This window comes from Equus quagga, chromosome 22 (genome assembly GCF_021613505.1).
Source record: "Equus quagga isolate Etosha38 chromosome 22, UCLA_HA_Equagga_1.0, whole genome shotgun sequence".
NCBI lineage: Eukaryota > Metazoa > Chordata > Mammalia > Perissodactyla > Equidae > Equus > Equus quagga.
In genome coordinates, this window is record NC_060288.1 from 12,003,197 (window position 1) to 12,021,024 (window position 17,828).

Genomic DNA, 17,828 nt, shown 5'->3' on the forward strand with positions numbered 1-17,828 from the left:
TGATCACAGTGCTAACCTTACAGGCCAAGAACTGAAAATAAGAGGTTTCTTTAAGTTTGAAAGATTTTAAAATTAATAGTTCTGCAAATGTACTATAAAAAGAAAGTACATTTTTAAATCATGGACATTTTGTGCATGCATTAAATAAAATTTCTGTGTGTACAAAATTCTCTCACATACCATAGACACCTGACCATATGATCAGAAATCACATAAATTACTTACAATTTAACATCCTCTAGAACATTTTTTGACTGTGCTGATCCCAGAAAACAAGCTGGAATGTTGGACATTCTATAAGGAAAAAAAAATATTCTGGAGACATGTATGTACCACAAATATCAACTTCATTCTTAAGTGAGAAGGAATAAAGAATACAATGATGTACATATTCCTCTTCTTTGCAATCCTCACTCTTTTTGTAACTCACTAATTTTATAAACAAATTCCTTCAAGGAAGCAGGCTATTAAGGTGGGTTTTTCCAAAAAGAATGCAAGCTCAGGTTAAAGAAATTAAAAATTTTTTTGTAACTAAAAAACGTACTTCCATGCATACACTTCATACAAAGCTAAAGAGCAAGGGTAGCCAAAAGAAAAGAATTTTGAGATATGCAATGTAAATTGACATAAAGTTTGCTTTTAAAAAAATTTTTATCATGCCACTTGGTAGCCTTGAATTACAGTGAGCTCAAGAAAGAAGAAAAGTTCCTCCACTAAAGTGTCATTTATTACTGATAAAGATAAAGCAACACTTATAGAAATGTGTTACTAGGAAATAGATTTTAACATAACATGATAGATCAGATGTTTCCTTCACTGAATTAAAAAAAGGGGTGATAATGTGGCAATGAAAACATTACTTACTCAAGCTGGAGCACTTGGTCTTCCATCAAAGAAATAAGAGGAGAGATGACAACGGCAATCCCACCTACATAAACTGGTGGATACTGGAAGCATAAACTCTTTCCATATCCTTGAAATAAAAATAATGCACTCATAGAAATAAAAATAAAGCCTTGGTACTTCAATTTCTTCTTACAATGTACTTGTATGAGATGAAGGGTCACTATTAATATGCTATCTTCCTAAGAGGTAATGATGCATAAATTTGAGCATCTTCTCTCAGTTCACTCTCTTCTATATTTTACATCATTTGCATTTGTATTTGTATTTGTATTTTGAGAGTTTAACGAAAGATTAAGCATTTCGAAACATTTAAGTTTTGTTTTTTAAAGGATTAGGTTATTTGCGTAAGTATAACTTACCAGTTGCCATGACAACAACGTTATCTCTTCTTTCTTCCAATACAGAATGAATCACTTTCCACTGAACCCTGGAGAATGATAAGCAAAAAGCTGTTTTGTACTAACAAGAAACCCAAGGGACAAGGTGAAATCCTTTTAATTTTTTCACTTTCTCTAACTGAATTTCCTTTACATTTTTAAGCTTCAGTATAAAAATGTATCAGCCCCAGAACTTTAAAACAAAGAGCCCCATTTGATCAACCTCCCATTTAAGAAGACTGAACAATTAGGAGTTTCTATGGTATATGTATTAAATTTTATTACATACATCTCAAGTATAAAATAAAGTACAAGCTGCATACTAGATATCCAACAGAATCACTGGTTTAAAATAAATAACAGAAATGCTCCAGCGACAAAGGTTGACTGAGAAGGGAAATGAGGGAACTTTCTGGAGGGATTATAATCTTCCATATTTTATTTTATTTATTTATTTATTTTTTTTTTGAGGAGGATTAGCCCTGAGCTAACTACTGCCAGTCCTCCTCTTTTTGCTGAGGAAGCCTGGCCCTGAGCTAACATCTGGCCCATCTTCCTCTACTTTATATGTGGGACGCCTACCACAGCATGGCGTGTCAAGCAGTGCCATGTCTGCACCCGGGATCCGAACCAGCGAACCCCGGGCCACCGAGAAGCGGAACGTGCGAATTTAACCGCTGCACCACCGGGCCGGCCCCTAATCTTCCATATTTTAATAAGGGCTTAGGTTACATGGGTGCATGCATATACACTTAAGACTTGCAAATGTACACTTAAGGTTTGACCATTTCCTTGTATGTAAATTTTACATCAAAAGAAAAAAACATAAATATTTAACTATGGTTACTGATTCATATGCTGAAGTACTTAGGGAGAAGTCTAATGTTGCCCACAGTTCACTGTAAGATGCATTTTAAAAACTGGATGGATTAAGGAATGGATAGACAGATGATCAAAGGATATGTGATAAAGCAAGTAGAGTAAAATGTTTAAAATACAGGCATTCATAGTACAAACAAATTCAACTTTATCTTTGAAAACTTTTTTAGTAAAACATTGAGAGAAAAATCAATTGGACATGTGATCTCCTGGTGTGCTGATAATGACCTATTCTCTTTTATCTGAGTGCTGTTTACAGAGGAGGCCTAGTTTGTGAAAATTCATTGATCTGTACATTTGTGTGCACTATTCTGTATGTAGGACATAGTTTAATAAAAAAAAAATTTTAAGATCAAAATAAAAAAGGAAATAAACATGGATTAAATTTTAAATTCCCAGAATCAGAAAAATCCAGTCTAGATTTTTGCACTCTTCTCAGTTTTATTCAAATTTACTTGTTTCTCATCTCATTTTAATACTCAGATGTAAATACATTTGAATATATTAAAACTGATAAAATTATCACTGTTCTTCAAACTGTTGTCTTACGAATTTCTATTATATCAGCATGCTTTGGACAATAAGATGCACACAATAGGCACATAGATACTTATTTAATGAAAAGTCAGCATTAAGATTCATTTATTAATGTACTTAAACTGGTTTCTACCCAGAATTCTCTACAGTAAGGAAAACCACTTTCTTGACTTATAAGAACAACTTGCAGATATGAATTTTATATAAATATTACTTCAAAATAACTCTGTAGTCACTCACAGGAAATACAGTGCAGCATGTATAAACTAGAGCGAAGTTGGGCTATTACTGTTAAATGGATGGATTATTTGCCTTGTTTCCTTTGCAATAAAATAGGAAATATGCAATTTAATTAACTGAGATTATACTCACGGCTTAAAACTGGAATGGCCAAAGTAGGTCTTGAGGCAAATCACTTGCTCTGCATTAGGTCCTGGTAACAAACGGTCTGAAGATAAAAAAAAAATGGGCATTATGTTAAAATAGAAGCACACAAGGTAAGAGGGAAGGAAAGTTTTATTTCACTGGCTTCTTTTAAAGAATACAGTGATAGATACCAAAGGTTACTGTTCTCTGCCTTTTAAATCCAACTAATTTGGCCATCTGGGTACCAATCATGACTCCAGTTAATACTTTGATTATCAGCTAATACTAAGGATTAGAACTTTGTTGTGGTTCACACTTTTGCTGGCACTGTCAAAAACCAATGTTTTGGAATTTGCTACCCTTCTAAAAACTAACGTTTAGACCCAACCATGGAAAGCAATATACCAATCCAAATCTTATAAAAATGGTAATCAGAAATTACATTAGTGTCACAAATAAAATCCACAGATAAAATGAAATCTTAATTTTAGTTACCACTCCACCAAATCTTTGACCAAAATTCTAACTGCCTAGAATAAAGAAGTTACGTCAAAATTACCTAACTGATTTTCATTTTCTTCTCAGGTTTAAGGGTTCATAAGTGGCCAAGAAAGAGCAAAGCAAAGAATTAAGACAATTCATCTTTAAACAAATGAAAATTCATTATTATACTTCTCAGCTTTAACAACTCTAAATAGAAAATGAAATTGATTTGGAGGTATCATGTCCGTATTTGATACAAGAAAAAGGGAAAAACAATTTTTTTTAACATCTTCATATATCTTCCACATACAAAATATATTTAAAATTTTCCACTTTGTAACACTGATGAAATCCAGCTCTAGAGAGAGTTCTGCTTTATGAGAAGACCCCACAGTTTGCTATAATTAATGCTATTACTTACACTTAAATAACAGAAGGTTCACTTAGTGGATTCTTTACTATGGTTAGCATACACAGCATGAAAATTAGTCCATTTTGCTATTTGTTCCTGTACAACCTGTTTTAAGTAATAAGCTCCTGAAGAAGAGACACTATGTATCTACGCCATTTACAATAACGTTTAATATAATTAATGATTTTTTTATGATTTTAACAAACAAAATATAAAATTCAGGATGAAAAATTTCACATCACCATGTTCACCAAATGACACAACACTTCTATTACTCTCCTTTATAAGTAGTAAGATTGTGCTTTATGGAGACCAAAATACTGAGGAATTTAGTAACAAGTTTTTAGGACCTAATTAACAATATCACAAAATCCTTAACCTCCCAAAGGTTTAAAAACTAGACTCTAAATCAAATTCAGTGGTAAGTATCAGAGGTGAGTCATTCCAAACGTATTACAGTGCTTACCTTCATCATCTTCTTCTTCCTCTTCAACAGCTTCACTCTCATCTTCCTCATCTTCAAAAGGAACATCCAGATTTCCTTCCATTTCTGTGCCTTTTGAATGAATTGGATCTACCGTGACACTATTTAGGTTTTCTAAAGTCTGGAAGTTTAAAAGAAATTTTAAAAGCAAAACCATCAACAGTGTCATATCTTTTTCACCAAACACAAAAGGAGTATTATTTACAGAGCCTACAATTTTGTTCAAAGCTGGCAGATGTGCAAGCAATACCACAAAAGAACATGTGTGCTCCGGTTTAAATATGAGCTCAAGAATGGTTTCTAAGGCACAAGGCCAAAGATGGAATACTTTCAGCATGAACAGTGTTCATTAATAGCATATAATGAACTGTCTCTGGGGAAAGTTATCATAAATTTTGACTTTAGATAACTTGAAACATTTTTTCTTTATCACACTTCAATGTTTTCAATTCTGAAAGGGCCAATGTGGGTTTTAATGCTACCTTTGTAATGAGTTTCTCTATAACACGTGTCAGTGTCAGTTACATCCTTTTTGAGTAAGCATAAGGTTTAAATCATAAACAAACAATAAATGTGGTTTTGGAAGCGTCAAAACAACAACAACAAAAAAGATTCAAATAACTTTAGGAAAGGAATATTACAAATGTGAAATAAAGTTATTTGTTTTTATTTTGACAATATCTGATTTCCTCCTCTAAGTGAAGACGATCAATTTAAAGAGTGTTAGGATATTTCAAAACTATTTCACCTCCAAAATTTTTTACTGAGAAGTGACAGGAAGAATTACTAAACCACAGTTGTCATTTTCTCTTTTTATTAAACCTTCCATTTAATAAATTTGACTTTAAAGGTTTAAAAAAAGTGTATTCATTTCAAGCCTGGAGAGGGGAAAAACGTGATTCTGTTCCTGATTTTTTATTCAAGTCAACAAACATACTTAGAAAAGCATTTTGAAAATAAAGTTCTTTCATATGGGCATCCAGATTGCCTTCTAAGAGGTTCAATATATAAGTTTGTAGAAGTACACAAGTATCCTACAAATGCACTACTTGAACAGTACTCCTCAGAGAAATGGTTAATCAATGAAGGAATATAATTTGGTATTTACGTTCTGTTATTAGTGCTAGCTCATATTTACTGGACACTTAAAAATTCCAGACTCTATACTAAGCTCTTCACAAGTAACACCTTAAATAATAATTACAACTGTTAACTGAGTATCACAAAGGCTAAGAAACTTGCCCAAAATCACACAGCTAATAAATGGAGAAGCTGGTATTCAAACCCACATCTAAATTCAGAATCCACATTCCTAATCACTACTCACTACGCTGTCTCAAAACTAAAGAATCAGGAACCTAACCTCATTTCAAAAAAACAAAAATCACATTGACCTAAAGATGAAGAATAAAAAGTATGCATAAGAGTGAACTACTGTATTTTTCTTCATTTTTCATTTAATTTGGCTAAATTTTTGCTTTTCTTTCTTATTGTCCATCCTTAGTTCACAAAACCTAAAAAAGAAACTGGAGGTTGAGTGAAGGGGTAGAAAATACATAAATTACAAAATAATATTTTCAACTTATATAATAAAATTGGGGAAAACGGAATCATTTAAAACATTAGAAAATTATATATAATAAATATAAAATATCCATAGTAAATAAAACCAAAGAAAGTAGAGATGAATATTGAATGTATCAAAGTAGAACTTCCAAATAAAAGGGGACATACATAGATGGGAAGAAAGAGAAACTTATTTCAATACTGGAGAGCTGAATCACTACCCACATTCCAGAAAAAGATGAAAAGAAAGTGACCTAAGAGGGAACAGAGAAAACATAGCAGCATGCTTTCTAGTATGTAAAAATTAGTATACTATCACTAAAATATTATTCATAGACATATAAAGCTGTAAAGAAATATGAACTGGAAAAAATATAATGTTACATAATTGATAGCAACCTCATTGTGGTGGGACCAGTTTAGAATTAGGTAATACTTTACTTAATTACATATCCTTTGGAAATAACTGGAAGTAATTTTCTATACTTTTAAACATACCTTAAGCATCTCCATTTCTAAATCTTCATCACTTTCAATTATATAAGATACATCCTCTTCATTATCCTTGGAGGATACATGCTTTAAAAAAAAGTATTTCAAACATTAATTTCCAATATAATTGACTTCATATCCTCTTTTCTACAAAATAAAGTTCCTATACACTAGATATCTTTAGACAACTTCCTCTTCTTCTCTAGCAGATAAATTTATAAGACATATTTATGTTTATATGATACGTAGGTAAAAAGGGAGAGAGGGTAGTAGGGAGGCAGAAAGAGAAGGAAAAATAAACATAAAAACAAAGAAAGAAACAAAGAAACAAAAAAAAACAGAAAGAAATATAATTGGAAAGATAGACAAGATAAACAGACTTGAAATAAAGCCCACCCTCTAAATGAGAATACAAAATGACAAGTTCAACCATGGTTAAAAAATGTCAAACTGTGTTTCCCAAAGTTTTTGACTACAGCAACTTCTTTGCAATGTTGGAAAATTCTGTACAAAGCCAGCAACAACAGGTGTTCTTTTATATCCACTGATTTAAAAAAAGATCACCAAAAGCTACTATGATTGTAATAATACCTTTAAATATATTGCTATTTTACAAATAGCATCTACACGTATTTGAAAAACAGTGTCACAAAAGTTTATTTATTCAGACATAGCTTATGTTTGGATATAAGGAGCTTTAACAATAATTTGGCAATCCCCAGGAAGCAAGTGTCCAAAAGCATGGAACCTGCACAAAAGAAACCCACAAAACATATATAGAAAAAGCATTCCCCAATATGTCTAATGTTTATGTTGAAAGTAGGAAAAGGAAGTATAGCCTTAATTAGCCTGCAAAAACTAAGCCTTAAGAAAAGATTGTAAGTCTTATACAAGAGAAAAATTCTTTTACTTTTTAAATGGGGTCTTTAATGACTAAAGGAAAAAAATGCTAATAATTATTGCAGAATAAAAATTGGCAAGAATTGGGATAAAAGATATCAGTCAGATCATGAAATCCTGATCACAATTCTGTATCATTATATGAAACATATCATTCTAAAGTGTATACCTAATGAGAAATTTCTAGAAAATTAAAGACTAATGCAGACGTTAGCAAAAGATATTTCCCCAAAGGGGAATCTGTCTTAGAAGTGGTTGGTATGAGAATAGTTTGAAAACAACTTTAAAACAAAATGCATTTATACACTAATAGAAGTGATTGCTAACACAGTTACCAAACATAGACAATTTTTTAAACACTGAGACTTTGAGCGCCATTAGAAAACTGAGGAGGAAATAACCCTAATAAATGACTTGCAAATCTAATTTTAAAAAGTTACTGCAAAAGAAAATGCATAAAATTCTACCAAATATGGGCACTCTAGGTAATTTTTTTAACTGATGAACAACAATTATGTGATAAAAGTATACAGCTATATGATATCTCTTTTTATGATGTGTCTTTATAATAAAAGAAACACAATAATTCCTCTAACACAACTTCACTGTTTCAAAAACTACGCATAACTTAGCCAGGAGAAAAACATAATTTCACAACTTAATTGAATCAGAACATAATAATTAGAAATCTAAACATGAAGTTGAGAATATGGAATATTTAACAATAATCTATTAAGAAAAAAACATGGATTGGTGACTCTCCAGATGACAGAAAAGGTTAGAGTCAAGCAAAAAACATCAGTTTATTAGAAACCCTCTCACAATAACAAGTAGAGAAAACCCATATGAGGAAATAAAAATACTCCCCAAAATCAGGTTTGGGAGAGTAAGCACTAGAAGGTATGTCGGGAATCCACAAAAAGCAGAGATACCTGTTATGTAAAAAGCAAGAAAAAAGCTAAAATAGCAAATTACAACAAATACGTATTGACACTATAAAATCTTTCCACTATAAGACTATACGATGCTGCTTATTATACTAAGTAAGGAGCAGTAAACTATGGGTCACAAGCCAAATCCAGCCCGCTTTTTGTCTTTGTAAACAAAGTTTTAACGAAATGTAGACAGGTTTATTTGTTTACATTTGTCTATAGTTGTTTTCACACTAAATTGGCAGAACTGAGTAGTTACAACAGAGACTGTGTGGTCTGCAAAGCCTAAAATATTTACTATCTGCCCCTTTACAGAAAAAAATCTGCCAACCCCTAATAGTGAATGAAATTGTTTTCTCTTGATTTAGTACCTCAGGAGATTTGTAAGTAACATCACTAAGATTTTTTTCCTGAGCCTGCTGTTCCAAAATTTGGAGTTCATATTCTGTGATATCTAATGACATAATTCTTTCTGTTTCCTCTTTCAACTTATTGGCTTCTAGTTCATCTTCAAATTCATCGTCTTTTCTTTTCACTTCATTTCCAAGTACATTTTCTCCATCATTTTTAATGAAATTATCCAGTGTTGTGTCCCATGTCTCATCTTTAACTTCAGTAAAAATTTTATGTTCTCTAATTTGTTTCTGTAGTACTCCACCAGCAGTCGGGTCTCCCAATGGTAGTAAGCTAGAATTGCCGCTAGGCTTCAATTCGGTCTCGGTAGAACCAAATATCATCTTCCTCAATGAATCGAGATTTTCTGAAATATCCTTCAACAGTACAGAAACCCTATAAAAATTTTAAGAGAGGCTAATTCAATTTTAATTGCATTACAATTTTAATTAACTATAAGGACAAGTTTTAATGCATTTTAAACAAGTAGAAGCTTTCTAAACTGACTTTCACTTAAAGGACACATTGGATTAAAGCTGCTCTTCATTCCCTAATTCCCCCATATGTGAATAGCTTGTGAGCTCCTGTCTAGTACAGTAAGGCACTTCTGCATTCAACAGTTGACATGTATGCTTACTAAGCATTAGCAGTGTTTGGTCCCAAAGTAACTGCTTATACCAGTTATACTCTTTATGGTAATCAAATTAAATGTAAATCAAGTCAACGATAAATGACCACCAAAAAAAAAAAAAAACTATTTCATTGGATTCTAAGTTGAACACGTGGACTTTCCAAATTTCCTTTTTAAATAAAAAGTTCTATCTGATTAACTATAGTCAAAAGAACTATAAAAGTTTGGAGGAAAAATCTGAAAAACTCCTAGGACTCTGCATTCAGATTGCTTCAAGTGTCTTAAGTTTTCACTCCTGTATTTTAAACAAAATGAAACTGGAAATTGTAGATGATATATTCCGGGTGTGCTTTAAACAAGAAACACTCAGAACTCCAAGCAGCAGGCCTATAATGCATGAAAAAGCCATTATGTTATCAAAAGATTAGGAACCAAATATACATTAATATGTTAAGTCAAAAGAACGTTTTTAGGATCCCATGTTTTACCTAACTTTTTCAATTTACTGATCAATTACCAGTCCCAATACATAAGAGTATTTATGTTTTAATTCAAAAATGATGCTATTTTGCATCTTCAAAAACCTCAAAACTAAACATATTCTTTGGAATAGAAAAACAATCTTCCCATGAGTGGACAAATATAACAAGCAAGAAAACATGGAAAAGACGTATATGAATCTATATGAATAAATATGAACTCAACTCCTTAATTACATTTACTAATATAACATTTGCAAGTCTTAAGTGTACATGCATGCACCCACGTAACCAAAGTCCTTATTAAAATATGGAACATTACAATCCCTCCAGAAAGTTCCCTCCTTTCCTTTCTCAGTCAACCTTTGTCCCTGGAGCACTTCTGTTATTTATTTTAAATCAGTGATTCTATTAGATATCTAGTATGCAGCTTGTACTTTATATGACTTAGTGATTTTAAATGGCTATACTATAACCAAACCTGGTTAACTGCAAAGGAAAACCACCACTGGAGTGTAAAATGAGGCACACTATCTTATTTGTTGGTTAGATGCCTTATTAAAGCAATTTTTAGTTACTTCATAAAAGTGGAAATTAGAGGGAGAAAAGGGAATATGAAGAGCAAAGAGACATTTTACTATTTAACTAATGCTTTTGTTTAGCTCTTCTAATTTTTGTATTAAAATCAATAGTTAATAGAATCTGACATGACTTTTTAAGTTTTATATTGATGATTCAAATAAAAATTTGATCATTCATGGAAATAAACTATCAAAAATGCTGAGTTGTTTCATGAGTTATTTCCATAGTAAAAATAGCACCATTAACAGCACTCCAAAGTTGGATTCAAGCTTAAGATGACAAAGTCTACATCAACACAAACAAAATCAAAAGGAAAATTAAGTTCAAAACCTAAAAACTCACTAATTCTAACACTCTAAAATTTTTTACATCTTATAAAGAATGTTTAGCATTACACACAGGTATTCAAATATAAGAACAACAGGCAAAACTCATTTTATTGCACTTCACTTTACTGTACTTCACAGATACTATGTTTTTCATAAGTCCCTTCACCAGCAAAAAGATTACCATGCATTGAAGGTGCAGATGATGGTTAGCATTTTTTTAGCAATAAAGTATTTTTTAATTAAGGTATGCACTTTGTTTTACAGACATAAAGCTATTGCATACTTAACAGACTACAGAATAGTGTAAACATAACTTTTATGTGCACTGGGAAACCAAAAAATTCATGGGACTCGCTTTATTGCAATAATACCTTACTGCCACAGTCTAGAACCAATCCCACAATACCCCCAAGGTATGCCAAAATACTTTAGTAGAAACAGATACGTGACACAGTTTACTTGTTAAATGCATGAGGAACGCTGCCACATATAAACACAGCAACAGTGACATACAGATTGACTGACAAGACTACAAGGGCTCATTTATCCTGTGCTAACATCAGAAAATGACACGTTTCATGTAAGATAACAATTTACCCTAACAAATATCAAAGGCCGTCCTGCCTTCTTCAATAAGGCATAGTGTACTTTTCCTTCTTTCTTAGGATTGTTATTATGCATATTAGTAGCCTGCAGACAGTCTCCGCACCCAGCAGAATGTCAAGTACATGACGGCAAGGCAACAGATATGCACTGAATTTAAATCAATGACTAAGTCATACTGTATAATTCAATACCCTCCAGATCCACTGAAGCAGAAAGCTGTTCCCTGCAGTAACAAACCACAAACCACTCTATTTTAAGAGTTCTTAGTTCTAATTCTTACAGTTTGTCCACTCCACAGACTGCCAGCTGTAACTTCCAGCTGTTGTCATGTGCATACCATTCCTCATCCATACCTGGTTTTCATTTTAACTGGATATCCAAGCTTGTAAAACTGTATCTATAAATGAAAAGCAAACATGTTCTGAATGTGGCCTCATGCACTCCACTGGAATTCACTGAGCTTGAATTCATGCTGACGGCACATATTTTGGCTGCTCAGAGGCCTTTTTGGTCCCCTCTGGTTCTGAAGTGTAATCTAGATAAGTCAGGTATTACTGTAGACTTGTTACAAAGAATCTAAAATAAGAGATTTAACTAGTTGTTGTTTTGACACTAAAACTTTACAAGATTTATCTTTACTAAAAATATATCTAGTATCTCCTATTCTCAAATTTTAAGAAAACCTATTTAGCTTTGGTGTTACAAAGCAAAGCATTAAGCATATGCAATTTACATTCAGTAGATACTTTAATTGCTAGAACAAAGATCTGAAATGCATGTACACATCACGTAAATGGTGATTTTTCTTCTTTCATGAAGGGAAAAACGTAAAAATGAATAGGAAATGGCTTTACTGGTAACCCTCCCCCATTATCTTCCAGAAATTCTCAGTTACATAAAAACTACTAAAAGAAATGGCTAGGAGGAAAAATGACTCTGAAAAAGAGCTAAATTTCTTTATCATATTTTGAAATCTCTCAATCAAAATATATCACAAATTGCATCCAAAAAAGAATACAGTAACATCACATTTTGTCAGAATCAGAATTCTATTTCAACTAACTGCTTCACATTTCTACAAAGTATTTTTGCCTCAAAATTATATTACCACATCGTAATCATTCTCTGTTCAAGAGCATTCCTGCTTTTAGAAGAAGTAATTACACAGCACCAGTAGTCCAACGTCTATTAATCCAAATATCTCAAGTTATCTAGTGCTTTAGCTATAAAAAGATCTTTAAAAGCTGAATGCCTCTTGTTCTAATTGTCTACTGATGTCTAAAAGTTGCTTTTATTTGTAGATTTCAAGTGACCAAACTATAAATATAATTAAAGGATAGATGCCCATAAACAGACAGAAAAACACAACTTTGAATCTTAAATATTTTACTTCATGTGGACTTATGAATTTTATTTTACTGGGTTTCATAAAACATCCTATAGAGCAGACAGAAAAGTCTTAAAATGTTTGATGCACAATTTAACAACTGGAAGATATTTCTCAAATTTATATGTCAGTCTGTGTGCACGTATTCAAGCAAATTTATTTGAGTCTACCCTAACAGACAGTAATTTTTCATATATAGGAAAATGCACTAAGAAGCAACAGAATCGATAAAAACAGATAAGATTTAACCTCTGTGGATTTTCCAACTTTCTGAAAGTGTCAGGAAGACGCTTAGCCAGATCCATCATCTCCTCGGAGATTGAAGTCAACTGTTTCCTCACGTCACCAAAAAGAAGTTCCTCCTCTGGAAAAATAGAATCAATATTAATTTTCAAACCACAAAGCAGAAATATTTATTTAGCCATTTATTTAAACAGCATTAGGGCTCACATGTTCATTTTCTTTCTTTAAATGAATTCCAACAAAAAGACTTCCTTATCCTATATCCAAATCACCTCAGTCACTTTACTTCCCTTTCAAATTTCGCTATTTAAATTTTAGAGTAAATTCCAAGTGATGTGCATTCATACATATTACAACCCAGTGGTTATCAACCTAGGCAGAAAAGAAAGTAGAAATGAGACTCTGAACTCATCTGCCACCATTTCAAAATCAGAAATCAATGCAACACCATGTGGGCTGCTACTTATTAAATACAGTTTCTTAAACATAACTCTACCCAACAGCCATTCTTCATTGCCCTCATTGCCAGTCATCACCCAAATAAAATGCAAGTCTTTCTAATCAGTGAGCACCTTCCAAACTCTCAACTTCATTCTGTCTGGTACACCATTCTCCACCAACACCACAGAACCTGCCTTCCTTTCCCAAACCCCTCCCCTGCTCAGAATTTCTTACTCTTCATCAACACTCCTCTCGTCCTTTAAAAAGGCCAGCTCCTCTGAAGCATATAACATAGGATTACACCACCTGTTATTCCTGATTGCTGCAGTTATCTCGTGATCTCAAAATCACATCCTTTCGGTGTACCCACAACATGACTAACAAAAATGTACAACTGAAATCTCACAAGGTTGTAATCTATCATAACATTAATAAAAAAACAAAAAAATCACATCCTTTCATTCATTGAAGGCTTTAGCACCCAGTTCACTGTCTTTCCCGTCACTACTACTCTTGTGATAACTCCTAGTGATTTCAACATTCACAGAGATGCTCCAGCTAAAAGTGTGGCCTTTTCAGTGCCTTGATCTCTCCATTTCCAACAATATTCTCCTCAGCTGACCTGAGCCACCCATTCCCATAGTCATACCCTTGACTTTATAATCGCCAAAAGTCACCACTCTTCCAAACTCCAATTGTAGGCATTACGCCCTCTGAACATCAGCATGCTTGCCCCAATATAATTCTTGCACACTCTCAGAACTAAATCCAGACTCACCACCTTTTCCTTACCCATTATCCTTCCCACTCCCTCTCCCCACCATGTCTTACTTTCCTTTCTTACCCATATTGTAGTAATCATTCCCTTCTGTGGACTCTCAACTCTTTTGCTCCTTCCTCTCTCCATGGGACTTACCTGACAAAACCCCCATTCTAATTAAACCAAGCTTTTTTACCAACTTGATGCCTACACTCGAGCAGTTGAATACAGCTGAAAATAAAACACAACTTCAATGACTCACTTCACTTTGCTTTAAATTCATGACACAGATCTCAAATGAACCCTCAGTAATCACTGTTAATTATTCTACATTTCCCACTTTCCCACTCTCAAGATGACTATTTCACAGCTATTTCTTTCTCTCCAGGCCTCCAACATCTGCTTGTCCCTCCTTTCACTCAGAGAACAACTTCACCTTTTATTTCACTAAGAAAACAGAAACAAGAAGAAGAGAACTATCTCATTTTCCAACCCCCAATCTGCTAATTAGTCTGTATTCATATCCCTCTTCTCATTTACAGCAAAATTCCTTGAAAGAGGTATCCATTCTCACTGTCTTAATTTTCTACTCCCATTTTCTCCTAAACTGATGCCAAGTAAGCTTCCATCCCACCAAAACAGCAGACCTGCTTTGGAAAGGTTACCAATGGCCTCCATACTGTCAAATCTAATTGTTAATTCTAGCCCTCATCTCACTCCAACCCTCAGAAGTATTTAAAATAGTTGGTAACTTCCTCCTGCTTAAAATATTTTCTTCACTTATCTTCAGAACACCACTTCTCCTCTATTTTCTCCATCATGACTGCCCCTTCTCAGTCCTCTCGGCTGCACTCTCCTCATCTTCCTGACTGCTGGTGTGCTCTTGATGTCAGTAATTGGGCCTCTTCTCTTCTGTACTCCATTCACTCCTTATTTTATCTCATCCAGTTTCACTGTTTTAACTACCGTCTGTATGCTGACAATTCCCAGTTATATTTTCAACCTCTACCTTTCCCCTAAACTACAGAATCACATTCCCAACTAATCGATCTTCTTAAATATCGACAACCATCTAAAATTTAGTATGTCTAAAACTGAAATCTAGATTTTTCTCACCAAAACCTGCTCTTCCCATAATTCTTCCAATGTAACTGGCCTTTCCATTCACTCAGCTGATCCAACCAAATTATCTTGGTTGTTACCCCCTATGGAGAATTCACTCGCAAATCTTTCACAATATATACCTTGAAAATATATACACAGTCTGCCACTTCTCACCTCCTCTATTGCTACCAGCCTAGTCTGAACAGTTACCATCTCTTGCCTGGAGACTGCAAGAGTCTCCTAACTGACTTGCCCGCCTCAACACCCCACTCCGATAGCAGCCAGAAAAATCCTCGTAAAATAAAAATTTAATCCTGTCATTCTCCTGTTTCAAATCCTGTAAACGCTTCCCATCACTCATCATTGTATTTATTTTAGTTAATAAAATATTAAGTCAGAATCACAGCCTATAAGGCCCTAAACGATCTGGCCCAAGCTACCTTTTTAGTTTCATTTTCCTACTACTTTCGCCCTTACTCATTTCACTTCAGTTCTACTCGTGTCCCTCAGACAAGGCAGGCAGCCACCCTCAGAGGCTCTGCTCTTTCCTTCCCCTGTGCCGGCTGGGTTCTCCCCTCGGATGTCCGCAGGGCTCATTCCCTCACTTCAGTCAACTGAAGTGAAGAGGCTTGGTCTGTTTTGTTTAGTGCATTTTCCCCAGCAACTGGAACAGTGCCTGATCATAATAAACACTCAACAAATATGTTGTATGAATAAATGAATATTCCCTTTCCAAACCAAGCTTCTAAAAAAAGTTGTTTACACATGCTTTCTCACATTCCTTAGCTCTAACTTAGTCCTCTATTCATGTTAATATGATTTCCACCCACATCATTCCACTACTCCACTCTTGCTATGGTTATAGCACCTTCATGTTACTGAAGCCAATGGACCCTTTTCTGTTTTATAGCACACACTCCAAATGACCACTCTCTCCTCGAAACACCCTTTTGTCACCCAGTACACTTTTGCTGTAGTGGAGAGTTATAGATGATTGCCTCACTGCCAAATCCAATGATTAATTGTAAGTCCTCAGTTTCTCAAACTCTCAGCAGAATTTAAAACAGTTGATAACATCCTCCTACTTAAAGCATCTTCTTCACTTCGCCTTCTGCAAACCACACCTCCTAATTTCCTTCTATGCCTATGGCAACTCCTCTGGTGTCCCCTCCTCTATGCAAACATTAAATACTACGAGTTCCTCAAGATTCTAAGCCCCAATTCTTTATCTCTAACTCCCAATTCTTTAATTCACACTGTCAACTGAGTTACAGGCTGTAAATCTCAGTGCCCACTGGCCACCTCCACTTTGCGATCTCACAGGCTGCCTTCCTTTAACATATCTAAAGTCAACTGCATGACTCCTTATCTCCAAATCTTGCTGCTCCTCTTCAATGTTTTTCATCCCTGCTGCTCACGCCAACAACACAGGAATGATCTTTCACGCATGGCTCTCATCATCACATCAAATTCTACTGCTCTGTTAAATGTATTTTGAATCTATCCACTTCTCTCCATCCTCAATACAACCAACCAAGCAAGGTCACCACCATCTCTCACTTGAATTACTGGCACAACCTCCTAACAGGTCTTCCTACTGTGATCCTTGCCTCCTACCATCCATCTTCTGCTCTACAGCCCAAGTTATTATTATTATTTTTAATGTAATTCATGTCACCCTTGTGTTTAAAACACTCAACAGCTCTGAGGAGGTAAGGTAAACCCTTAACACGGCCCTATCTGCTTTCCTTTTTCTGCTTCTCCTTCATGCCTCACCCTGTCATCTTCAATAGTTCACCAAACTGAACTACTTTCAATAGTCTATTGATACCATGATTTCGCTTACCTCTGAAACTCTGCACGTCTATTTCTTGCGCCTACGACACTTTCCCTGTATTCTTCAGCTAGCTAACTCCTGCTCATATGTCAGCTCTTGCCTTAAACATCAGTTTCTCCAGAAAATATTCTCTAATAGCGAGAAGTGTGTGTTAGATGTCTCTCCTATGTGCCAACAGAAGCATCTTGTTCTCTCACATCGTAACACTCATCTCCCTACCTTGCAGCTGCCTTTTTTGTTCATCTATATCCCATAAAACTGTAGGTTTCTCTCCAAGGACACAGATTATGTCTGTCTTGTTTAGTACTGTATTCTCAAACTGTAAAGCACTCAACAACATTTAATAAGTGAATAAATACATATTTAACTACTATATCATTTAGTGCTTATTAGCTACCTAATATTTTAACAGTGAGAAATATTCTCACAATGTGCAAATATTCTTTTATTTTCTGATGTTCTAATCTACTTTTATCCCTTAATAGGAAGAAAAAAAACACATTCTTACAATGCAAATCAAAAGTGGTCATTTGAAAATATCACCTGGGTATCCACCAGAGAAATTCAAGAAAGGGGAGGCTGAATCCTCTGGCTTAATAAAGGGAAGGAAGGTAGGGAGGGAGAGAAAAAAAGGAATGGTAATCTTAGTTAAAATTCCCTGGGATCCTAGTCAAGTTACTTCTCTTCGGATAGCACAATATA

The 17,828-nt window shown here is 34.2% G+C and overlaps 1 protein-coding gene across 7 annotated transcripts in view; it reads right to left on the bottom strand.

Moving 5' to 3' along the window:
- The window catches only part of WRN (WRN RecQ like helicase), a 125,833-nt gene that overhangs the window by 73,454 nt on the left and 34,551 nt on the right, over nt 1-17,828 (bottom strand). For 6 of the 7 annotated variants that reach the window (XR_006886647.1, XR_006886646.1, XM_046648539.1 and 3 more), the window contains 8 exons: nt 12,991-13,105; nt 8,706-9,123; nt 6,509-6,589; nt 4,427-4,565; nt 3,072-3,147; nt 1,266-1,333; nt 865-973; nt 226-294 (listed from right to left, as the gene is read on the bottom strand). Coding sequence is in view for 5 of the 7 variants with exons in the window: in XM_046648539.1 (XP_046504495.1) it covers nt 226-294; nt 865-973; nt 1,266-1,333; nt 3,072-3,147; nt 4,427-4,565; nt 6,509-6,589; nt 8,706-9,123; nt 12,991-13,105 (1,075 nt within the window). In the remaining 2 variants the exon portion in view is untranslated. Of the gene's footprint in view, nt 1-225; nt 295-864; nt 974-1,265; nt 1,334-3,071; nt 3,148-4,426; nt 4,566-6,508; nt 6,590-8,705; nt 9,124-11,707; nt 11,752-12,990; nt 13,106-17,828 lie in introns of those variants that run through there. The other variant, XM_046648541.1, reaches the window with a different exon arrangement.